Below are 25340 nucleotides of genomic sequence, written 5' to 3' on the forward strand. Positions count from 1 at the left end.
TTTTGAAAAAAAATGATGACCCGCTCATGACTGGCTAATAAGGTCAGTGTTTATTTTTGTTTTAGGATTTAAAGTTATCAAAAAAATCAATTTGAATTTTTGGGGAAAAATATAAAACACATCGATCCCTGACAACTTTATTACGATCACACAATGCTTTATATCATTCGGACTCAGAGCTGCCGTCTTCATTTCTTGTCTCCTTGGCAATGGTGATCGGATTGTGGACACAGGTATCTTCCGACACGCTGTTGGAAGTCACATGACAATAGAAAACTTGAGTTTTTGTTTCTGCCAACTTTGTGCCTGACAATTTCTACTCTCACCTCATTATCTCCCCATCTATCAGACGACGGTACTCCGCGATCTCCAGTTCCAGTCGAGTCTTAATGTCCAGTAGCTCAGAAAACTGGAACTTCTGCTTCTCCACATCAGCCTTAAGCTGAGCTAGTTGCTCCTCCAAGGCTGCCACCTGCTCTTGGTAGCCTAGCAACATGGCAGCATAACGAGATTGTGTCTCGGCCAATGTTCCCTCGAAAGCTGCTTTCTGACAACACAATGAATTAACTAAAGATTAAATTCAAAATAGATTATGGTGATGGTGAGGGCCGGGAGCTCACCTGACTGAGCTCCGCCTGCAGTTGGATTTGTAGGTCCTGGAGATTTCTTCGTACTTCACTTATCTCATTTTTGGATGTCTGGAGGATCTCCGTGTTGGTCGTCACTTCCTTGTTTAGTTCACTTGTCTGAATGTTTGGTGGTTTTAACACAAGTAGAAAACGGAGAATCATCTTTGCTGTCCTCAATACATGGATGTTCACTGAAGGTACATGTTTCCTATATATTAAAGCCATCAGTATTGAACATGTTAAACACACTCAAAGATCAGTCTGTGTGTGGAGTTAAACTTTGGAATAATTTACAAGATGAAATCAAACAATGTCCAACTATTCATGTGTTCAAATTTAAATACAAAAAAACACTACTGGTTGAACTACAGGGAGGAAGAAAATGGGATATGAGTGAGATTGGAAATACTGCGTTTAAAACTATGGTTAACTTGTTGTTAATGTTGCTAATATTATATCATAACTGTTATTATAAATAATATTTTTATTGTTGTTATTATCATTGGTGCCGCAGTGATATTTGGTAACTTGTGGCATTGTGACATTGAGGGATGGGTATTACGAAGATTAGTGTATGAAATATGTGATTATTGTAATTATTATAATTATTGATATCTGACCTATGTAATAAGTATATCCATGAGATTTTATTATATTAGACACAAGAGGAGAAGAGGATTTGTAAAATGTATTTGATAGGGAAGATAAAGGGGTAGGGAAAATACGCATCTGCTTCTGACTACCCCTTTTTGAACATGTTATGTGACATTATTTTGTTGTTGACTGATTGTTTTTGCCCTGTTTTTATTTTAATGTTTGAAATAAAGTGTTCAATCATTCACTGTATAGCCTATTCCATCTTGCTTACACAGCTTACGATAAAGAGTGTGGTTGGGATCGAAATTCCATTTCATCCCCCTTTTTACATCTACCTGCTCACATGAAAAAGCTCAACATGCTTTTGTGCCACTCAGTGCTAAACTGGCATTCCCTCATGAATTATGGCAATATCAAATGGTTTTCCACACCTTTCTTAGACTAGAGCAGAGGGCTTTTACTTTACCTGGGCCTGAAACCATTTTTCCAGGTCTGTGCGATTCTTTGAGACTGCGCTTTCGTAATGCTGTCGTACTTCTGCCAAGACGATGGAAAGATCCTGCTGGGGGGCAGTGTTCAACTCCACATTGACCTCTCCATTTATTTGAGACCGCAAGTCAAGGAGATCCTGTGGGCAACACAGTGGATCAGACATTCCGACGTTCTTCAAGGTCTTTTTGTTAAGGCTACTCTGACCTCCTTGTGGTCCGTCTTTAGGTGAATGAGTTCCTCCTTCAGACCCTCTACCTGCATTTCCAAATCCGAACGATTTAGTGTAAACTCATCCAGAATCCGTTTCAAACCTCCCAGATCAGCTTCCACAGCCTGGCGCATACTCAGCTCATTGTTGTACCTAAAATCAAAAACAAAAGCATCCACCAACACATACAGTATAAACTGAAATACTTTGTTGGGATTATGGCATGAAGATAATTGCCAGAATTAACTTACTTGAAACTGAAATCATCCGCCGCCAGCTTGCTATTATCGATGTCCAGTTGGAGCGATCCATTAGTGAGAGTGGCATCGAGGATCTGAAGTTCAGTATTAAGGTGAGGGATGGCTCATTTTCACGACAAAAGGACTCATTATACTCTGTAGTCAAGTAGAATTAAAAATAAATGTGGTAATTCAAAAAGTAATGGGCTTATTTTGACTCAGACAAAGAAATTGTTTGAAATACTGGGTAGGCGGCTCGGCTCACAGGTCTGCCGGTGTGGAGTTTGCATGTTCTCACCACGCCTTTTTTTCCTGGCTCTTCCACCTCCCACATATGTAATGTGTGGCTGAATGGTCTCTGTGTGCCCTGCAATTGGCTGTCAACCAGTCCGAGTTGCCCCCTGCCCATTGCAAGTCATGGCATAGCATAGGCTCTAGCTTCCCCCCAGTGAGAGAATGAATGAATATCAAAGAAATTGTTTGAAAAAAAAATATTTATCTAGAATCTTAGTTGAAATACCAGGTGTAAGTAATAAAAAAAGATGTAGTGATTCTAGTTTCCTGTTTATAGTTACTAAAAAAAGTGCTTCCGGTTTTTCACAGGATCAAGATGATGGTTGCTGATTTGGGGTTGTGCCACGCTGACCTGCTCCTGAAGATCTTTGATCTGCCCACTGTAGGCGCTCCAGTCTGGTTTCTCGGGCGTGATGGCGTTCTCGAGGAAGTTCCTGATCTTCAGCTCCAGATCTCCGTTGGCTGCCTCCAGTTTATGCACTTTCTCCATGTAGGTCGCCAACCGACTGTTTAGGTTCTGCATGGCCACCTTATCACTGTCAGAGCCCTCCAGGGCGTCTGCCAAATCGAATGCTGTACCAGAAGAGGAGAGACCCACAGGGGCGGCCACCCTTGAGATACGGATGCCCTGGCCCCCGGCACCAGCGTACATGCTCGGGGCCCGACGGGCGCTGATATGGCTTCCAGTAGAGAAGGCAAACGAGCGAGCGAAGGATGCCATGACCAGCGAATAATAGCTCCGGATCTGCCGCAGGGAAAGGAAGCTTCCTTTTATTTCGCTCTGAGCAGGAGAGGGTCCAGCCCCCGTTTGCTTCTTAGACCCCCGCCGGAATTTGAGGCATGCCACACTTAAACATGCCACTTCATGCCCGGAACATACAGGAAGATGAGCACATTTATCATTGTTAAGACTTTAATCAAGAGATTTGAAGTTTAGCCCTTTGAGACTTTTTGTGATTAAGGGCTGTACACATAAATTTGACTTGACTTGACTCAAACAAGACAAGAACAAGGCTTTGAGCTTGTTTTAAAATTCCATCTTACATCAAAACTGGGTGAACACCACAAAAGAATATATCAAGAGGAACCTTTACTTTGGGATTCCAGACTGCAGATTATTTGCAGTTGTATTTTTATATGGAGGGAACAATCGGTTTAAGATCTAAAAATTTTAGATACTTTGTCGATACCTACTTACATGTAAATGCGATCTTAAATCTGAAAAAATTCATGTGAAAAAATGGTATCTCCATTTTTTTCGTGTTATACTTTTTTGCATTCATAGAATGTTTGAGGTTTAAATAAAAAGTTGAGAGTCTGCTCGAGTCTCAGAACATTGAATTCAACATTAAGCTTTTGCAATTATTTTAAATTACAAAATTTACAAGAAAAAATTCTATGAAGGAAAACAAGAAAAAAAATGACACAAAGTGAGATATGTTTTTCTTTTTTCAAATCAGACAATTTTGCCCTTGTTTGAACTCATAATAGTTCAAATCAAAGAGTTCTCTAGGCAGGTCCAAAGTCAGACCCGGAGGCCAATTCAATTCTTTTTCTGGCCCGCGGCCTCTGTCATAAATTTAATAATACATGGCCCAACACTAATGTTAATATGACCGCAGTTAAAAACAAATTTGTACAAAAAGAAATTCACCATTTACCCAGATGAGGGCAGTAGCCCTTTGGGCACCTTGCCTTTGACTTTCCGCGATAATTTTAGCCCACTCCATTTCCGAAATGGTGACTGTATACAAAAAAAGGAAGTTGACTATGAGGGCCCCCACTTTCAGGACAAGTGGAAATTTGAGTATTTTTTTTAACCGAAATCCGCAACAACTGTGTGTGCCTAATTGCCAAGAGACTGTGGCTGCATTCAAAGAATATAATATCAAAACATGCTGACAACGACCAGCTAACTGGAAAAGAAGGCAGTGAAAGGGTGAAACATTTGGAAGCTATTTTAACAGAACAGCAGCACTTTTTCATGAGACCCTGCAAGTCAAATGTCAATCTTACAAAGGCGAGCTATGATGTCACAACGCTAATCGCAAAGCACTGCAAACCTTAAACAGAGGGTGAATTCATTAAATACGGTTCAAAGAATGCCTGGCTGAATGACCGGTCCTCACACATTTTCAGCTTACATGGCCAGCTTTCTGAAAGGTTTGGACACCCCTGGCTTAATCCATCTATAGTCAGATTACTTGTTCATATTAACTTTTTTTCCTGAGCAAAGAGCTTTGGTCTTGTAATACAGAAAAGAGTTATGGACGCTAACAGTGGATAACTTGTTAAACAAAATTTATGTGGTGGATGTAACAAATGTTATTTTCATTATGGCTAAAATACTACAGTTGTATCTACACATATAGTGTACATCCATGTTTCTAGCAATCAGCGTGCAAACACAGCTTTCACTGTATAAATAGTAATATTTTTTTAAAATCAATTGAAAACTTTACAACCAAATTAAATTAGTTGAGCATGACTGGTTATGATATGCGCCTCACATTTTGCAATTCCAGTGACCCACATTCCTGTGTGGAATTTGCAAATTTTTAGTGTTGTTCTAGTGACTAGAACCGGGGTGGCCAACCCGGTCCTCGAGAGCCAACCCAGTCCTCAAGAGCCGCATGTCCATGTTTTGGAGGTTTCTCTGCTCCAACACAGGTGATTCCAAATTTCAGCTTGTTAGCCAGCTTTGTGAGAGCTTGATAATAGAATAGAATATACCTTTATTGTCATTGTTACAAAATGGGTTAACATATTGTGACAACGAAATTGGGCATGACACTCCAGTTTCACACATTCACAGTGAGGTAAAAAACCCAAGAAGATAAAGGGACAGAGAAGATAAGGTTATAAAACAAGGAGGATAAGGTTATAGTTATAATTTACACAAAATTTACCCAAGAAATGTCGGCATATAGGATGTTACATACAGTTTGGTAGCGTAGGGTTTGTACAATATGCATTTGGTGCAAAAATAGACATCATAGTGCAAAAATTGCCAACATATGCATTTGGTGCAAAAATAGTCATCATAGTGCAAAAAAAGATATTCAACATTGTGCAAGGTGAGCAGTAAACATAGTGCAGTAGACAATGTGCAAGAAACATAGACATGAGTTTCCCACATTTTTTACATTTTTACATGAGTAAAGTAAAGTATAATAATGATCCAGGTGACTGGAATCACCTTTATTGGAGCAGAGAAACTCTAAACATATGCAGGACACGCAGCTCTCGAGGACCAGGTTGGCCACCCCTGTATCTAGTCTTTGGTTTCCTCATACATCCCAAGCATGATTTGTTGGCAGAACCGAATCGTCCATATGAGTGTGTGAGTGAGTTGGTGCGTCGTTACTTACTTATCACATTCTGAGCACTGCAATTGGCTGGACACCAGTCCAGGAAGCCCTGTTGTCTGCCCAAAGTCTGCGGGGTTGGCCTATAGCAACCCTGCGACGCTATTGACGACAAACCATTGGAAAATGTAAGTATATGGGTTTAAATCTTGTCACAGGTTATGGTGTTTGGTACATCAATTTCATTCTGACCATGATTGAACTGTTCTAGGTAAGCAAACATACCCAATAACTTTCACAAATTCTGGATTTGGTGATTATTTAGTGCTACTTCTTGTTGCCCGAGATGTTTCCCTATTTTCAGTTAAGCAGGCGTAATGCATGCTTGATTTGATTTAGGTCAGGTGATTAATGTGTAAATTTTACTGCAACCCACCGATTTTGTCCCTCTGCCGTTGTCACGCTTTATTGTCCATTTTCACTGGAGATTGTCCATCCATTGACTTCCTAACATTTTGCCCCAAGTGTAAGCTAAGCGTCAGACTGGGTGCATTTGAGACTTTTTAACCTGGACAATTTTTGTCAATATCTTTTTCTCCTCAGGAAGAAATATTCAGTTACTGTCTGTTTTCACAAGCATAACTCAGTACGTTCTTCATCACCATCAAAGCGAAGATGGTGATAATGTTTCTGTTTGGGGTCTAAGTTTATACATCCGTTTGTATGTTTATTTGTTTTTGTGTCTGACAACCCATGAAAAGGGGGAAGGAGTTTAGATACAACCACCATCTTTCACAGGGAGTCAGGTAGGTTACCCTAGATGTGGAAAAAGGCCCCACAAAAGCTGACTCAGCACTTTTGGTTTTGTTAACTTAAAATATTTTCCCAGAAAGCCATAACACTCTCCCAGGCTAAACCTACATATAGTATGAACACCATATTTTACAGGGAGTCAGGTAGTTTACCTTATAAGTGAAAAATACCCCCTGAAAGTTGACCCAGCACTTTTGGTCTTGCTGACTCAGATTTTTTTCCAGAAAGACATTCCACTCCCCCAGGCCAGAATGCCTTTGAATATCAACACCATCTTCCACATGCAGTCATATAGGTTTTTCTGTCTAAGCAGTTTTTCAGACGGACATTCCCCTCTTAGAAGCCGGATCACGTTTAGCCAGGATCGCAATCCTTTACAAGCAATCAGGTAGGTCACTCCAAGGGTGCATGAGAATGCCAAAAATGGTAATGGCACCCAAAATGGTTTTGTGTCTCAACGCGGGTGATGTCATCCTCGTTTGAATTATGTTTTAATGATTTGTCCAAAATTACAGAGCAGAACAGTACAACACATGCCACACTTTTACAGTATTAGCCTCCATTTGATTTTGTCTCAGCTTCAGTCCAACAATGGAATGCTTCACTCTCGTGCTTCAAATGTAAACAGCACACTTGAATCAAAGTCACTATCTTTGAACTTCTCCCTTGGAAATCACGAGAACGCCATGCAATATCGGAACAGCCGTTTGTTCCAGGAAGAGCGATTTTTCATGAGATTTCTGAACTGGGCTCTTGAGTCTCACAAAGATACATAAAGAACACACACACACACACACACACATGTACTGACTTGCATGAAAATACACAATGCATACAAATGTACACAAGCTCATACACGCATACATGCATGCACGCTTATTGTGCACACACACACACGTTTATGTGCACAGTCAAACAAACACATACACACGCCTACTTGAAGAATTCCCCTTGCAGGCATGGACACTTTAGGTAACCTATCAATCACTATTTCTTTTTTACCTTATTATTTATTGTTGTTTTTGTGTTCCTAATTTGGGACTCATGTCACATTATAAAGCTCACTTGCAGCTCTTTTTCTTTTCTTTTCTGATCATATTTGAACTTTCTTTGGACTTTTGTTTCTCTCCACCTAAGCATACGCTTTGATATTGAATAATGTGCATTTCTCGTTTTATGACTTTCTTCTACGTTTCAGAATGAAGAGTTAAGACCTTGTCAATCTTACCTGATTTAGGTGTTATTTTGATTGACAACTCCAAACTTCTACCCATCACACTCAACCAGTTCCTCTTGAGAAAAAAAAGAAATACCTTACATAACTAATTAAGAAGTGGATTACAGATAAAAGGAGATGGTTAAGGCTTTTGGATTTTGCTTTTTTGTTTATGTGAAAACGCTGAAAAAAGGATGTCCCCTGGTGTCCTATTTAAACATATAAGTACATAAAAGTAACCATCACTGGCTATTTGCATTTTTTTTAATTTCACATATTTGCCATTGCTACTTTGCAGGTTGTGCAGATAGTGTGTGAGAGATAAACTAAAAAGGAAAATCCAGGAATCACAATGCATAATTTTTTATCTATTATTTTCTTGTGACATAACTGCAAACAGGTTTTTGAACACCAGAGAAAATGAATGTTAATATTTGGTAGAGTCGCCTTTGTTTGCTATTACAGAGGTCAAACGTTTCCTGTAGTCTTTCAGCAGGTTTGCACACACTGCAGGAGGGATTTTGGCCCACTCCTCCACACAGATCTCCTCTAGATCAATCAGGTTTCTGAGCTGTCGCTGAGAAACACGGTGTTTGTTTCTACATATGTGAAGTATATATATAAGTATATATATATATTAAAATGTCTTTAAGGAAATCTATTGCACATTACTGTCAATCTGGCAACTCATTATCTATCTATCTATCTACCTTGGTCATATCCCTCAAGAGGGGTGACCGACAGCAAGACACACACATACAATACCAAAGAAAATAAAAGGGAAATAAATAGCAAAAAAAATACACCCAAAACATTTTAGGACCATGGCCAACCCAATTGCCCAAACACCCAAACAAGTTAGGCACCTCAGCACCCAAGTTGGTCATGCTTGGTCACCAGTGAAAGCAACTCATTATACAAATCATAAATGAAGTCATAAATATTCTATCGCTCCTATGTGAATGGACGTTTGTTCGATAGGCATCCATCCAAGGTGACCTCACCCTTCTCTTGCTGGCTCAGGATCAAACTTGTTTTGAAGAATGTGTGCAGTGAGCAAGGTGTGGCGTTGTCATGAAGACGCCTTGGGTGCAAAAACCTGCTCCTGTCATTTAAGGAAGCACACACCCTCACCTACGCGTGTTTGTGGTTTGTGTGTATTTGGGTGGGTTCTTGTGCATGTTGTGGTAATGTTACATTAATATGAATTAGGCCACATTATGGGGTGTTCGAAACACTGCCAACATATTGTTTGTGTGCATGTGGTTGTGTGTGTGTGTGTTTGTGTGTGTGTGAGTCAGGATATTCTCTATCAAAATTCTTTGTTTTGTTCACTTGTTCAGACGGGGCCATATAAAGGGCCGTGAAAAAGTATTTGCAGCCTTCCTGATTTCAATGTTTTTTAAATTATTATCACTCACAAAGGTTTCACATCATCAAACCAATTTAAATATTACACAGAGAAATCCCACGGAAATACAAAATGTAGTTTTGAAATGTCAATTCCATTTATTAAGGCACAGAAAAAATATAGGCCCTATGTGAAAAAAGAATTGCCCACACTTGATCAATCACAAATTAACTGTGATTAACCACAATTTGTCATGGTCGCCTTGGCGACCGGTCTGCCCCGCCCCCTGGACCCAGCTGAAGCAGTTCAACTAATCGAGTGTCTGCTATTTAAGGCTGGATTGTGGGTTTGCGGGTGCGGGCTCATTACATATCTACACATTCCCCGGTCTGTTATGCCTTGTCCTGTTTTAGTTTAAAACATTGTCCGTTCTGTTATGCCTTGTCCTGTTTTGTTGAGTTGGAAGAAGCCTGTGTTTGCACGTTTTGTTAAAACCTGTCTGTTCTGTCTTGTCCTTGAGTTATGGACAACTTTTATTTTGGTAAATAAAAGTTTTGGATCGTCACGCAATTGAGTTCTCCCTTCCTGCCTCCTGCCTCCGTTCTGGTCTGGTCACCCCTTCCCTCCACCACGCCTCGTGACAGAATGAGCCCGCCAACATTTGAACTGAGCGAACGATCCCTGCGCGATTTGGGGAGAGCTGGAGGACGCCGTTTGGCAAGCAGAGGTAACCTTCCCTGCCCGTTCGAACCACGGCCCCGCCCGTCGTGGCCATTGCTGTGCCTCGAATGGGGTCCCGGGAAGAATTGACGCCTGCCTGTTCGACTCTCATGCCTGCCTGCCCGACTCCCGTGCCGATTGCCTGCTATTCCGTCTCCCCTGCGTGCCAGTCCGACTCCGACTCCGCCGCCTGCCAGTCCGACTCCGACTCCGCCGCCTGCCAGTCCGACTCCGACTCCGCCGCCTGCCAGGCCGACTCCGACTCCGCCGCCTGCCAGTCCGACTCCGACTCCGCCGCCTGCCAGTCCGACTCCGACTTCGCCGCCTGCCAGTCCGACTCCGACTCCGCCGCCTGCCAGTCCGACTCCGACTCCGCCGCCTGCCAGTCCGACTCCGACTCCGCCGCCTGCCAGTCCGACTCCGACTCCGCCGCCTGCCAGTCCGTCTCCGACTCCGCCGCCTGCCAGTCCGACTCCGATTCCGCCGCCTGCCAGTCCGACTCCGACTCTGCCGCCTGCCAGTCCGACTCCGACTCTGCTGCCTGCCAGTCCGACTCCGACTCTGCTGCCTGCCAGTCCGACTCCGACTCCGACTTTGCTGCCTGCCTGTTCGACTCTCCGGCCTGCCTGCCTGCTCGACTCTCCGGCCAGCCTGCCTGCTCGACTCTCCGGCCTGCCTGCCTGTTCGACTCTCCGGCCTGCCTGCCTGTTCGACTCTCCGGCCTGCCTGCCTGTTCGACTCTCCGGCCTGCCTGCCTGTTCGACTCCCTTGTTTGTCTGTCTGTTTTCGCCTGTCTAGTTTGCCCGCCGGACCCCCCCTGCCGAGCGCCGATTCCGATCCGCCCGACGCAGATGGCGCCTGCCTCTCCCCGTTCCTGCGTGTTCGGAGGAGGGAGCGGGGTTGCCCCAATCGTGAGCGTCAAACCATTCCGGGGCGCGAGGTAGTATTTTTTTTTCTTTTTGGGACCTCGGGAGCTGTCCCTTAAAGGGGGGGCTTTGTCATGGTCGCCTTGGCGACCGGTCTGCCCCGCCCCCTGGACCCAGCTGAAGCAGTTCAACTAATCGAGTGTCTGCTATTTAAGGCTGGATTGTGGGTTTGCGGGTGCGGGCTCATTACATATCTACACATTCCCCGGTCTGTTATGCCTTGTCCTGTTTTAGTTTAAAACATTGTCCGTTCTGTTATGCCTTGTCCTGTTTTGTTGAGTTGGAAGAAGCCTGTGTTTGCACGTTTTGTTAAAACCTGTCTGTTCTGTCTTGTCCCTGAGTTATGGACAACTTTTATTTTGGTAAATAAAAGTTTTGGATCGTCACGCAATTGAGTTCTCCCTTCCTGCCTCCTGCCTCCGTTCTGGTCCGGTCACCCCTTCCCTCCACCACGCCTCGTGACACAATTTTGGGAAAGCCGAGTTCAATTCCACAAGCCACACCCAAAATGAATTGCACCACGTGTGTTGAATCAAGAAATAACTCAAAGGTAATCTCAATAACACAATTGACATGCCACAATCCAAGGAAAATCCAGAAAACATGGAAAAAAGTAATTGAAATCTATCAGTAGGGAAAAGGTCACAAAGCCATTTTCAAGGTTGCAGGCCTCCCCGACCACTTCGGTCGACCAACTAAGTTTTACTCCAAGAGTGTGACGACGGCTCATCCAGGAGGTTACAAAGAACCTAGAAAAACATCCAAGGAACTGCAAGCCATGCTGACCTTAGGGCCCGGTCACACAGCCGTTTGCGTCTGAATCACGGCCAGAAATTTGTGCCTGTGAAGCAGACGCTGTTGGACGCTTTGAGATCGCCATATAGACGAGATACAGCAGTGCTTTAATTTGCGCCGCTCAAAACTTTAGGGCCCGGTCACCAAGCCTTTCACGGGCGTATCGAGGCTGAATCACGGCCAGAAATTTCTGCTCGTGAAGCAGACGATGTTGGACGCTTTGAGATCGCCATATAGACGAGATACAGCAGTGCTTTACATGCGGTCGGAAATTCACACGCGGTTGGCCGCGCGAAAAAGTTTTGCGCTGCTCAAAACTTTAGACCACGTGTTAACCGCGGGCGGCACACGAGGTAATGACGTGGAAATGACGCGGAACGACGTGCTCTGGCCGCGGCCAGGGTGTGGTGACACATGGGTAGGACGCGAAATTTCAGCGGGTAATCGTGGGTGGAGCATGGTCATGGCATGTTCTGCGCCTGTATTGCGGTGTTATTACGTGAAATTAGCGTGTTACGCGTGTGACGGTCAAACGCCTTTCTCTACGTATATACAGCGCGATTTGCCGAGAACACGTCAGTTGTGCTCGAGACGTCGAGGGGTGGACATGGATCCCCGTCACCGTAGTGACCTCGTCTTAATCCATTTTTATTTCTTGACATTTATTTTCATTTCATAACAAGATAATAAAATAAAAAATGAAAAACTATTACAATAATAACATATTGGCTTCTTCGGTGCCATAGCTTGAAATCTTGATCTTCACGGGACTGTGTCTTGAGCGGTTATGATTTCTTCAGCCCGGTGTTATGCCGAGAAATGCATCCCTGCTGGGATTTGCATCCCCTCGCTACTACAACCACTCTTACCTCGTTTTATCTCACTTTTATATCACTTTTAGGGAATGTAATGGCGAACATATAACCAAATCCACTTCGTCTTGCATTTGTTGGGAATGTAATACAACTTAAACCATTCCGTCTTTGTTTTTGTTGTGAACGTAATCGAACGGTAATGCACACCGTATATAAATCACTACGCCGGTCCAAATTGAGTAGGTAAAAAAATAGAATACCTCATCAATCCAGCAAGGTAAATGGGTGAAAAACGTTTTTTTTGTATTTGTTGAATGTACGTTCTTAAGACTGAAGAATAAAAGCAGCAGCAGCAGTTTTTTTCCTAAAAGCGATAAAAGGGATTGAAAAGGAAAAAAACTTCTGAAGCAGTTTAAAAATCCAACGATACTGCCGCCCTGTGGCCAATCTTTTTTTTTTATCTTGTTTTTTCCCTTTTCATTCAAGTGAGCTCATGAATGCAGCAGGGGCATTTCTTTCATATGTATTTTTGATTTGTTTTCTTTTAGGAATTCTTTTTTTCAAACGACCTTTTTGGTGTATTTGACAGGCTTGATGTATCGTTGCTGTCATTGACTTTCTGGACAAATTTCAACACATTACGAGAATAGGGGTGGAGTGAGGGGTACAGTGAAGGTTTTGGGGTAAGGGGTGAAACTAGGGGTAGGGTTAGGAAGCTCGCGGTTCGCCAAACCCGCCCCCATACAAATTATTTCGTTTGCTTTCTTTTCTTTGCAAAAGAATATTTGGTGCCATTGGGAGATAATTGAGCACATTTGAGGATTATTTTTCTAATTTTAGTATGGTCTTGATCTTATTTACTAGGGTTAGGGGTAGGGTTTTCTTCTTCCAAGGGGGCATGAAAGAAACAAAACAAAAAGCGCTGGTTAAGAGTTGCAAGAATAAAAAGCGACAGATTTTTTCTTTGTGTTGGCCCTACTACAGAAGTTTTACGACAAAAATACTCCAAAAATACAACTACAGTAATAAAACAAAAACATTGCATATAAACCACAAAAATACAAACATACTACAGAAATGCTACAATAACCTTATTATGGAAGTACTACAAAAATACAACTTCAGATTATTACAGAAATGCTAATATGGAATTACTTAAAAACTACTTCTAAAGTAATATTCCAAAAATACTACTCCAAAAATACTACTACAGAATTATTATGACAGAAATACAACAATAAACATGACTTTACTTGACTACAGAAATACTACTACAATAAATATTATGACTAGAATAGTACAAAAATACTACAGATATGCTACAGAAATTCTACTATGAAAATAGCAAAAAAGTCCTACAAAATAATACGGAATATTACACAAATATTATGATGGAAATACAGTAATTCAAAAGTACTTCGACAAAGATACTAAAAAATACCTCTACAGTAATAATACAATACCAAAATACTGCTCCAGAAGTTTTACGACAGAAATACAACTACAGTAATAAAACAAAAATATTGCATATATACTACAAAAAATGTGCTATGAAAATACGACAAACATACTACTGAAATGCTACAAAAATTTTACTATGAAAATACTATTAAAATACAACTTCCGATTTATTGCAGAAATACTAATATGGAAATACTTAAAAAGTATTTTTAAATAAATACTACAAAAATACCTATACAGGAATACTCTAATCAAAAATACTACTGCAGAATTGTTATTACAGAAATCCAACAGTAAACATGACTTGACTTGACAACAGAAATACTACTACAGTAAATATTATGACTGGAATATTACAACAATACTACAGATATACTACAGAAATTCTACTATGGAAATAGTACAAAAAATACAACAAAATACTACGAAATATCACACAAATATTATGATGGAAATACAGTACAAAAATACTTCTATAAAAATACTACAAAAATACCACTACAGTAATACTACAATACAGAAATACTGTTACAGAAGTTTTACGACAGAAATACTACAAAAATACAAGAAAAATACCGCAAATATACTACAAGAAATTGTGCTATGGAAATACTACAAACATACTACAGAAATACTTCAAAAATCTTACTATGGAAATGCTACAGAAATGTAACTTCAGATCTATCACAGAAATATTAATATGGAAATACTTAAAACTATTTATAAAGAAATACTACAAAAATACCACATATCTAATCAAAAATACTACTACAGAATTGTTATGACAGAAACGCAACAATTAACATGACTTGACAACAGAAATACCACTGAAATAAATATTATGACTGGAATATTACAAAAATACTACAAATATACTACAGAAATTCTACTATGGAAATATTACAAAAAATACTACATAAACAATACAAAATCTTACTATGGAAATACTACAAAAATACAAGTTCAGATTTATGTTTTCTTTTATTACATATCATCATTAGTAATAAACTAGGAATACTATTATGACTTTGATTTTACCATAGAAAGAAAGACACACAGAAGAGTGAGTAAAAGAAAGAGACAATAGAAAAGGAGAGAAGAAACGTGAGAGAGTACAACAGAGAAAGAGAGCAAGAGAGAGAGAGGGAAAGAGAGAGAGAGAAAAAACAAAAGAGAACAAGGAAAAAATGACAGAGGACAAGAGAGAAAATGAGAGATAGAATGACAGTAAAAAAAGAAAAAGACATAGAGAAAAAGACTGTTGTATAAGAAAGAAAAGAGAGACAGTGAAAAGCGAGAGAGGGCGAGAGTAAGAGAAAGAGAGAAAAAAGACAGAAAAGAAGAAAGAAAAATAAAGAATGAAGAGAGAGAAAGAGAGCAGAAGAAAGTGAAAGCAGGAGAGAGACAAATATGGCGAAAAAGACAGTTATATAAAGAAAGACAAAAGAGAGAGTGAAAGTGAGAAAAATGACACAAAAGCATAGTAAGAGAAATATAAAAAAGTTGAAGAAAAAAAAAGAGAGCAAAATAAAGAAAGAGAGAGCGAAAGAGAGAGAAAGAGAGAGGTGGGGAGAGAGAGAAATTCAGAAAGAGAAAGAAAAAAAGAGAAAGACATATAGCTCCAGTTGCTTTGCGAGTTCTGTCTGGCTCTGTCAACATGAGTGGACATATTTCGAACTGCAGCTGATTTTTCTCTTGTGCTTCTCTGGGTGTTGTCTTACGGGACAAATTACAACCTTGGCACGCCTGATCTGGCCCACAGGCCGCATGTTTGACATGAGTCAGTAAAACATTTAAATATTGCGAGAGTAAATCTATTTTTTAACGATGTTTGAACTTACTCTATAAAACAGTTCTCCTGGCGGATCATCTTTTCAAGTTTTAGGTATAATTCCATTTTTCTAACGGTTATTCGAACTTGTTTTTATAGTTAGATGGGAACATACTGTATATTTTACTTTTAAATCTATGTAATGTACCGTCTCTTTCCTTAATTTCAGAACGTTTTGTATCCATTCCATTTTGGTCCTCCATAGTTAGGTAAGCTTCCATGTGATCTTGGAGAAACAGGTACACAAATAATACACACTGTGGCTGAATAGCGTGGAAATTTATTGATGGCTGCTTTTCATTCTGGTGTCCTGCGCAAGAGTTTCACTCGTAGAGCCAGGCCTGTGCACAGGATGTATAGTCGACCATCTCACCAGCCTTAAACCACAAATCAATCTCCCGTTTGGCATTCTCCAATGTGTCACTGCCATGGATCACATTTCTGGTAAAGAAAAGTAGAAAAAAAACTGTTGTTTATCACATAGACATTTAAAAATTGGTATTTGCTCACCTCAGGTTCTATTGATTATGCCTGCATCAGTTTCACTAATCTGGATGACCAGTGGTATTGTTAGCATCAGGGTTGGGTAGGGTTACTTTAACTTGATTACTTTCAATTACTTTTGGACTACTCCAATACCAAATATGCTAATAAAAGACAAAATAAACTAAATATGAATAAAATGACTAAATTTTGTGTAGTCTTGGGGAGTAACGGAATACATGGAACGGCAAAGATGATGTTGGCGAGCTGCTTGGATTTATTTTAATTTTGTTTCTATTGCATTTTATGTTAGTTTTGCTGGAGATCAAAGAGATCAAAGCCAGGAGAGAAAGCTTACCACGTGTTGTGAGTCATAATTTAATTCATATTTAGTTTCTTTTGTCTTTTATTAGCATATTTGGTATTGGACTAATCCAAAAGTAATTGAAAGTAATCAAGTTAAAGTAACCCTACCCAACCCTGGTTAGCATACATGCTAGTCATGAAACTAAATGTGAAACCATTCAGTGACATGGTGTCAGGGGCGGCATCACGGGAATACAACATTAAAAACATATTAAACATTATACTTATTCAATGTTAAAGTTCATTCTCATTGAAATACACAATTTTTGGATCTTATTTTTCAAAATCTTTGTTTAAAATTACATGAGGTGTATTAATATTAATTTATTGTGTAACGTATTAATCTGTGAAGAGTGTCTGCAGATGTAGAGTGAGACACACAATTATTTTGCCTCGTGGCAAAGGGCGATAGTGAAACCATTATGAGCATTTTGACTTGGCGCACACCTGAGCCCCAAACAATAGAATTAGTGATAGCATTAGAAAGCTAACAGCAAGTCGAGCCATCCGGTCATTATTTCTTGTTTCTGTGCACCAATTCCTGGGGTGCGTCTTGAGCAAGTACAGCCTGGCGCCCATCCAAATCCAAATTTATATACTGCATATAGCTGTTTATATATTTCAGACACCAAAATTACACTCTAAGTGCCATACACACATATGCAATGTACAAAAAGATAACACTACTTCAATAAGTCCCTCCTCTCAGCAAATGATCAGCATATTTATTTCTTAAAATAGAAAGATAGTAATGGCAATTCAACATTTTTTTTAAATCCGGAATTCTTGCAAACGTCATGTAAAAACACCTATCTGTCATGATTTGCCCATTACCCTCACCTGTGCCTGCTCGTTTGGCTCCAGCTGCTGCTTATTTTCTGATTGGTTCCCCTCCTATTTAAACTCAGTACTCTCATTCACGCCTGGTCAGTCCGTCAGCGAACCTCCGCACTTGCAGGGCAAGCACTATTTGACTCTGGCCCCCTTCTGTCCTGTCCGGTATCCTGCTCGTCTGCCCCTGGTTTCCCGATCGTCTCTGTTTACCCAACTTGTTTCCGCCCTCTGACCATGCTCCGATCTCCTGTCCCCGCTGCCCGACTTGTTTCCGTCTTCTGACCACGCTCCGATCTCGTGGGCTTCCTGCTTCTCTTGCCCAGCGATTACCGGATCACTGGCGTTTGTTTTCCCGTGCTTGACTTCTCCGCTCCCTCAATGAAGTTTGGAGTGAAACGTTACGTGTTTGGGTCTACCGTCTGTTCTGGTTCTCATTTTTTGTTTTTATTTCAATGGATCAAAGTTTTGCATTTTTTTACAATGTAAATATTACAAACATTGAAAAAGGATTACCAAAAAATAGAAATATCTTTCTCAAACAACAGCAACGATCAGAGCTGTTCAGGGCAGACAACATTAGGTTTGAGGAAAATGGGCTGAAGGAGGTGCTGGAGACTGATGTCATGCTGGTCCCTTCATAAAATTGGTGAATGTAAGAAAAGGCCTGCTTTCAGTACAGTCCAAACGCCAACCCAAATTCAAAGACAGATAAAAAAGAGTTTATTTGAGTGCGCCTAAGAAATGCACGGACACGCAGCATGAGGCTGTAATTATGCGTTTAAGACAGGTGATGGCAGCAGAGAGTAAAAACGTTTCAAATTCTGTATAGCTCTTTACGGCTGACTGCCAGTTTCTCACCTGCCAATGTCGATGCACAGGTCTCCTCGGATGCTTCCGGGTTTGGACTCGGCCGGGTTGGTTTCTCCCAGCATCATGCGCGCCAGCTTGACGATGCTCCGCCCCTCCCACACCTAAATACACCATCATCATCATTGCGGTGCCGCTCACGAGACACGTCACTGGGACGCCGAATCATTGCAACTCGGTACGTTACCATGGCGAGGACCGGTCCGGACGCCATGTACTTGCAGAGTCCGTTGTAGAAGGGCGTGTCCTTCAGGTCGGCGTAATGTGTCTTCATGTGCTCCTCGGACGCCTGCCACGCAAATGCGGCACTCACAAAAAAAACATTCAAAATGGTGATGGATGCCTGCACTTACCTGAATCAACTTGCTGGCGACAAGTCTGAAGCCCCTCTGCTCAAAACGCTTCATGATTTCACCACACAGGCCACGTTGGACGCCGTCAGGTTTCACTGCGATGAAGGTTCTCTCCATGATTTATTTGGGCTGAATGTACAACATCATCGGGGATTACCACTTGTGAGGCCCCTTCTTAAGGTTTCTTATTTTCCTGGTGCTGAGGTTTTGAGGTTTTCCTTGCCCGCGTGTTGGTTTAAGATCAGGGGACGGTGTCATTATAATCCCGTCAGTCCTTTGAGACATCTTAAATACTAGTCTGCCGATTTCAAACTCAATGTTTGAATGTGTCACACTCTTTCGTGGAGTTTGCATGCCCGAACGCAAGCATGTCAACATCAGTTTGGCTCTTGGGCCGGATCAGGACTTTCTGTTCTCAGGTGGCCGGATCAGTAAATAAATGTCAACGCCAAATGTTTTGCTTTGATTTTTGGGACTAAGATTTATCATTCAGCCTACATTTGTGCCCTGCTCTACAAATTATAATCACGAAAAGAAAGGAATCTTTTCTCAGCTCATGAAACAGGGAAACGTACGGTAAGTACTTTGTTTGATAAAAACAGTTTAGGATTTGTCTTTTGAAAAAAATCAATCAAAGTAAAACTGTTGCACATTATATTTCTATTCTATTCTCTGTTTCTTGTTATTTTCTGTTTTACTAAAAACATGACCGAAAAACACCAGAATGTCCGAAAAACATTTTTGTTCCACTGGCTGATACATTTTCTTCATTTTCAGTATCATTTTAATTTTTTTAGAAAATGAAGTTCAGGAAAGATGAAAAATGGTTTATGAAATAATATGAAGTCTCAAATTACAGAAAAAAATGATTAACTGAAATGAACAACCTGTATTACCGCCTGAGCCACAGTGACCACATAAAAGCTTTACACTGTCAATTTAGTCATTGTGCTAATTTAAGATTTAAAAAACACGAAATTGGCGCCAGGAATTAGATTTTGAAATATTTTAGACGAACGGTGTGTTTCGAGAGATTTGATGAAAAAAGTGTGCCATGGCTCAAGCAGGGTTCGAAACCCCAGGTGTAAATGACAGGGCTACCGTGATAACATACTTTAAACATTTTCTAGGCTATTACTTCAATGTTTGCTACAATATACTTTGTATTGTTTCCCCTTCAAATAGGCAAATATAATTTTTGGCTCAGTCTCTCAAATGACTCATATGTAAACCTATTGTTATGCTTTACTTTACATGATTTTGTTTTAGTAGGTAACTGTTATGCAGTCATCCTAGTTTCAAGTGGTATTCAGCCGAACTTTTCCAACTTCCTACTATGGTTCGTGGGCAGGGGACACTCTGGACTGGTTGCCAGGTAAAGGGAAACAGACAACCGACACAGGAGGTTCCAAAAACGAGGGATCTCTGTATAGATACTGCCGATATTAACTATATGTTGCCTTCCTAATGAGGCTTATATAATGATTATCAGTTTTTGCGGCTCCAAACATGTTATTCTGGGGTCCAATTTTGGATTGCCAACCCCTGTACTAAATCAAGTGAAGTCATCTGCAAAAGCAAGCAAAGAAGTGCAGGAATGGAGAGAAAAAAGTTTTGAGTTGATGCCAAACCCGTTACCACAATTTTTATCCCATTTTTTAACGGCCAGTCAGCGCAAATGTTTTCAGCAATACAATGCAGTTTCATCAATGTTTTGAAATGGTCGCTACAGAGTTTTTGGATCATCTGCTATTGGGGCTTTAACATAAGGAACCTGTGAACCATATTTGGAGTACAACATACGAGCACTAATCTGCCCTCCTTGACGCTAACTTTAGCATCAGCTGCTTGTGGATAATGTGACGAGGAGCAAGAGTGACAGCTGACATGATCAGGCACTTGAACAGCCCCAGCACCCCTTTCCATCGGTCATTCAGACCAATATGAAGCACAATGACACAGGTCAACTGTCAACTGATGTTTTATTCTGATTAATGCATTCATTTATTTTCTGAACTAAGGTGACAGGGTTGTTAGAGCCCATCCTAGCAGATATCGGGTGGTGGGCGGGGGACATCCCGGACTGAATGCTTGCCCACAACAGGCAATCTTAGGGGTTACGAAGGAAGGCGTCCTAGAACGCAAATAACTAGTGCTGTAACGTGTTATTAATAAAATGCTGTCTTTTGCCGTTACAAGATAGTGCCAAACTTTGCTACTTTTTAAAAGCAGATCGTAATGCCCGTTTGCTCATGAAATAACTCCTCCTTAATTCAACAAATGACCTACATAATACGTCTGATTACAGTTACGGTGGCGTTGTCTCAACCACACAGTAAGCTGGAATGTCATTTCTCCCTACTAATATTCTGATATTCTTCCTACCGTATGTATTCGCATCCAAGCCGTATTTACAACTATAAAATAGAATGTTCAAATCAGGGGGTCAACTTATATGTCCATGAGTATTTGGTTGTGTGGCTTAGACAGAAACAACGATATCAATGGGGAAAACATGTGGCACAGAATTTACAGTAAATGAGTGCTTAATTTGGGCAGCACGGCAGATGGGTGGTTAGCGCGCAACCCCTCATGCAGAGGTTCAGAGTTCGAGTCCAGCCACTACAGCCTACCGCAGTTTGGGTTTCCTCCGCGCACTCAGCACTTCCAAAAAACATGCATGTCTGGTGTAAATTGTTCCTAGGTGTGAGTGAGTGAGTTGTCTGTCTCTGTGTGCCCTGCGACTGGCTGGCAACCGGTTCAGGGTGTCCCCTGCCCACTGCCCGTGACCCCACTGAGGATAAGCGGTGCAGATAATGAGAATGCTGAATTTTTATATTTTTATTAGTAACATATTTTTTGCAATAAACCATGCCTGGGGAGAAAAAACAACAATGTCTAGAAGCGTTACCCAGAAATCAAGATGAAAATACTCAAAAGTTTGACGACAAAAGACAAAATGGATATGGAGTGTCTCAACTGTGCAGTTTGCCGTTTCTCTCAAGATTCCACAAGCCAAGAAATATGAAGGCTTCACTGCTTCTACAGTTGGTGTACATGTTTTCGTCTATTCCTTTTATTATTTAGCTATGTTTTAATCAATTTAGGGGGTCGGCTTCAATGTCAGTATTTTTGGCAATTTGTAATCAAACAGTTACTTGACGCGCTACTTATGGATGTCAGTAATCTGGGGGGTAACGCAATTACTTTTTTAATGGAGTAACCTGTAACTGTAACTAATGACTATTTTTCAGTAATGTGCCAACACTGATCACAGCGCACACATTGGCATGCCACCATTCAGGCACACAACCATACCGAGGGACGGTCACCAATCAACCTGACATGCATGTTTTTGGAATGTGGGAGGAAACCGGAGTGCCCGGATGAAACCCACGCAGGCAGATTCAACACAGGGAGGCTGGTAGCTGGAATCGAATCCGAGACCACTGAACTGTCATCCCTCTGCTTTATAGTAATAATCTTAAAGTCAATTCAAGTCATGTTTATTTGTATAACCTTTAATCACAAAGAAGTCTCAAAGGGCTACGCATATAATACACAGACATTATCAATGTAAAATATAGGTAATTTAGGTAGTTTTTAAAAATCCCTTATGCTTAGAGTATCACTAAACATTTTGTAATAAGTTGAAATGTTACTACCTTCAAAAAACTCTGAAATAGGGTTGCACATCGCCACTTTATTAAATGTTATCACCTACAATCCTACATAAACAAATGAATTTGAATTTCTTTTAGTATGTGGCTATTTTAAAGCAGTCTTAGGGGGTTGCTCATATGCGGTATATATATATATATATATATATATATATATATAAGTATATGGTACGTAAAGTAATTTTGGTTTTGTCAAGTCAAGTCATGTTTATTTGCATATCACAAGGAGTCTCAAAGGGCTGCACAAACCACAGACTATTGCAAACTACAGACTATTATTACACCATCCCCTGATCTAAAACCTACATGAGGGCAAGGAAAAACTTAAAACCTCAACATGAGATAAATAAAAAAAACAAGTGATGCAATAACAAATCACACACAGATATTGTCAACGTGAAATATAGATAATTCATATGCTGTAGAACAGAAGTGTGTTTTAAGCCTAGATTCAAACAGTTCCACTCAGGTTGCAGAAGGAAACACAGGGGGCAGAGCATTCCACAACATCGGGGCCCGATTGGAGAACGCTCTTGAACCTGCGGATATCTTCTTGACTCTAGGGATCACTAGTAGACCAGCATTTTCTTGCCGGTCATTTTTGTTTTTTTAAAAAGGGATGGATATATTCTTTGTTATAAACGGCATACTCCTTTCATCGGATACATTTGAGAAGTGGGCAATTTTGGGGTCGCAGCTTGTCATTAGGCTCGAATGGTGGGTCCTCAAATCAGGCTAGTTGAGAACTAGTGCTTTAAAGTTGTTGTTTTTTTTAATCATTTTTTATTGAACATTACAAACAAAATCGCCATTAAGCAGTTTAACACTAAAAAGTTAACACGGGAACAGAATGTGCTGCAGAAATACAAAGAAAAAAATGTAAACAGAATAATAAAATCTATGAAATAAAAATAAAAATAATAATGATGACATGTTTATCTCCACACAAGGAGAGGCCTTTTAAGCATATTGTACATTATTTGCACATTAGGAATGTTGATCATATTCCAAGGTTTTAAAAAAAAATCATTGTTATCATGTTACTTAATACTTTTAAAAGAATAAAAAAGAAGTTTAAGCAGGCCTGCTTTACCTTGACAAAGTTGGGCTGTAGGGTGGCAGTCAAGGCGGTGTGGAGGACTCAGCGAGGACGAGTAGCAGAATGCAAAAACTTATATAGGCTGAGGGAGGGTCTAGAGGGGGTAGACGGGTCAGGGGAACAAACTTTCTGATTGGACAAGTGTCCCGGCGACAGAAATCACAGCTGGCTAGACATGATCTGTCTTCATGCAAAGAGCAAGCAAAGCTTAATTAGTGGGGTTGGGTGACATGGATAACATTGCCCTCAATAAAAATAAGATCAAAGCCAATGAGGTCCGGATGGAAAAACTCATGACTGCTTACATAGTTTGCCTATTTTTAGCATCTCATTTGAAATGTTGTTAATGCTCTATAACATTCCTTTCAATATTCTTTTATTTGTTACATATTTCTATTCTGTACTGTATTTTATGCAATATCATGCTCGTTTGATTATAAGGCGCACGCCCACAAAAAATTGTCATTTGTCCTACTTTTTATTATGTATAAGGCCACGCAACTTATAATTGAATCAAAAATACAATAAAGAGCTACCGTAAGTATTCGTGTACAACCGTTGCACAGTTTACGATATGTGCTTTTTAGGTAGATCGTGATCTACAAGTAAATTTCAGAGGTAGATCACTATGTGACACATTTGACATGCAACAAACAATGATCTTGTGGTGTCAGCCAATCAGCAATCCCCTTTCAAGGGAACCAATCGGATGATGATTTTTGACGTTTAGATCACTGTTTAAACAACAACGCGACGCATTAAGCTAGTCAGCATAAGAGCCTAAAAACTTGAGCATTGTAGATATGTACAAATCGTTGCTTATATTCTAAAACCTGACACAAAATATAACTTTTGCCTCTTTGAAAATGCTAGCAAACAAATTAATTGCTTTTCAAAGCTCTGTAGTCAACGTGTGATACGCCAAACAGGAAGCGAGGGCTAAAAGTTAAAATGTTTACATAAAAAACAGAAGTCGCATTAATAATGCAAAATACCCCGCAATATAAAGCTTCGTTATGGAAAAATGAGGGTTGTGGTTATTTACACATGTGAATTAAACGTTGTGTGTAATGGAAATTGAACTCGGGTCACGGTGGTGAAGGCAGTGAAGCACAACTACTAGACTACTAGTGATACTGTCATGATTACTGATTCGGGGCAGCCACAGGTGGCGCCAACAGCCCTGGTCGCTGATTGGCTCCTTGCCACTTTTTAAAACCCCCGACTCCCTGTTACCGGCGTCCGATCGTTGCGACTCTTTAGCTCCCGCTAAGGCAAGACTTCCGAACCTGACTCCCTGTTTTTGACTCCAACACGTTTCCCGGCTTCGACCTGTTTCTGTTTGATCACGTCTCTGCTCCCTAGCCCCAGTAACCCGACCTGCTTTTTTCCTCTTCGACACTGCTATCGCTCGCCAGAGAAGTGCCACTTTCGCGTCATGAGCGACCTGCTCCCCACAATCAACGATCACTGGATCGTGGGTGCCAGCTTACGGCTCTTTTCAAATAAAACAAAGAAATTAACGCAATTGGGTTCCTGTCTCTGTTCCTGGTTCCTGACAGATACAGATGACATACGAAAGGACATTCTATTTTATCTCGTTGTCACACAATTTTTACTCATGGTGCCAGAAACAAATGATATAGAGAAAACAGAAATTCGTCCTGAAAGATACAAGTAAACACAAAAAAACATGACAAATGAAACAACTATTTGGTTTGTGTTTATATCTTTCAGGTCCAAAGGTTTTCTATATTCTCTTACATTTGTTTCTGGCACCGTTTAAAGGTAAGGTTTTTGGCCCGGGGTCGATCCCGGCCCGGAATTCGGGCTTAAAATGTCTTTCATTAAGTCGGGCCGGGCATGACTGGGCTTCTCTCTTGCTGTTGTTTTTTCTTCTTTGTGGAGGATTTGCACAGCATGCACATTGTTCAGCGCACTTACTTTTACTCAATTATTTGGA

At 40.6% G+C, this 25340-nt stretch overlaps 2 protein-coding genes across 4 annotated transcripts; both read right to left on the minus strand.

The window, feature by feature from the left end:
- Positions 1–33: 33 nt before the first annotated feature.
- On the minus strand, positions 34–5848 carry LOC148374832 (keratin, type I cytoskeletal 50 kDa-like). 3 transcript variants are annotated; one of them, XM_088341373.1, is made up of 8 exons: positions 5831–5848; positions 2812–3204; positions 2178–2260; positions 1923–2079; positions 1693–1854; positions 621–746; positions 327–547; positions 34–248 (listed from the first exon to the last, which is right to left on the minus strand). In XM_088341373.1, exons 2-8 carry the CDS (start codon positions 3178–3180, stop codon positions 164–166), a joined length of 1203 nt encoding a protein of 400 aa, XP_088197499.1. In that variant the 5' UTR covers positions 3181–3204; positions 5831–5848; the 3' UTR covers positions 34–163. The 3 variants fall into 3 exon arrangements, with proteins under 3 accessions (XP_088197499.1, XP_088197490.1, XP_088197507.1); XM_088341364.1 differs by lacking the exon at positions 5831–5848 and having other exon boundaries at positions 2812–3267; XM_088341381.1 differs by lacking the exons at positions 34–248; positions 5831–5848 and having other exon boundaries at positions 323–547; positions 2812–3267.
- Positions 5849–15959: 10111 nt separating this feature from the next.
- LOC148374833 (nucleoside diphosphate kinase B-like) lies at positions 15960–23493 on the minus strand. The gene is made up of 5 exons (XM_088355574.1): positions 23372–23493; positions 18599–18727; positions 18433–18534; positions 18237–18349; positions 15960–16136 (listed from the first exon to the last, which is right to left on the minus strand). Exons 2-5 carry the CDS (start codon positions 18713–18715, stop codon positions 16019–16021), a joined length of 450 nt encoding a protein of 149 aa, XP_088211700.1. The 5' UTR covers positions 18716–18727; positions 23372–23493; the 3' UTR covers positions 15960–16018.
- Between the last annotated feature and the right edge of the window lie 1847 nt (positions 23494–25340).

This window comes from Urocampus carinirostris, chromosome 1, assembly GCF_059441175.1.
Source record: "Urocampus carinirostris isolate Australia breed hairy pipefish chromosome 1, RoL_Ucar_1.0, whole genome shotgun sequence".
In the NCBI taxonomy this organism is placed as follows: Eukaryota; Metazoa; Chordata; class Actinopteri; order Syngnathiformes; family Syngnathidae; genus Urocampus; species Urocampus carinirostris.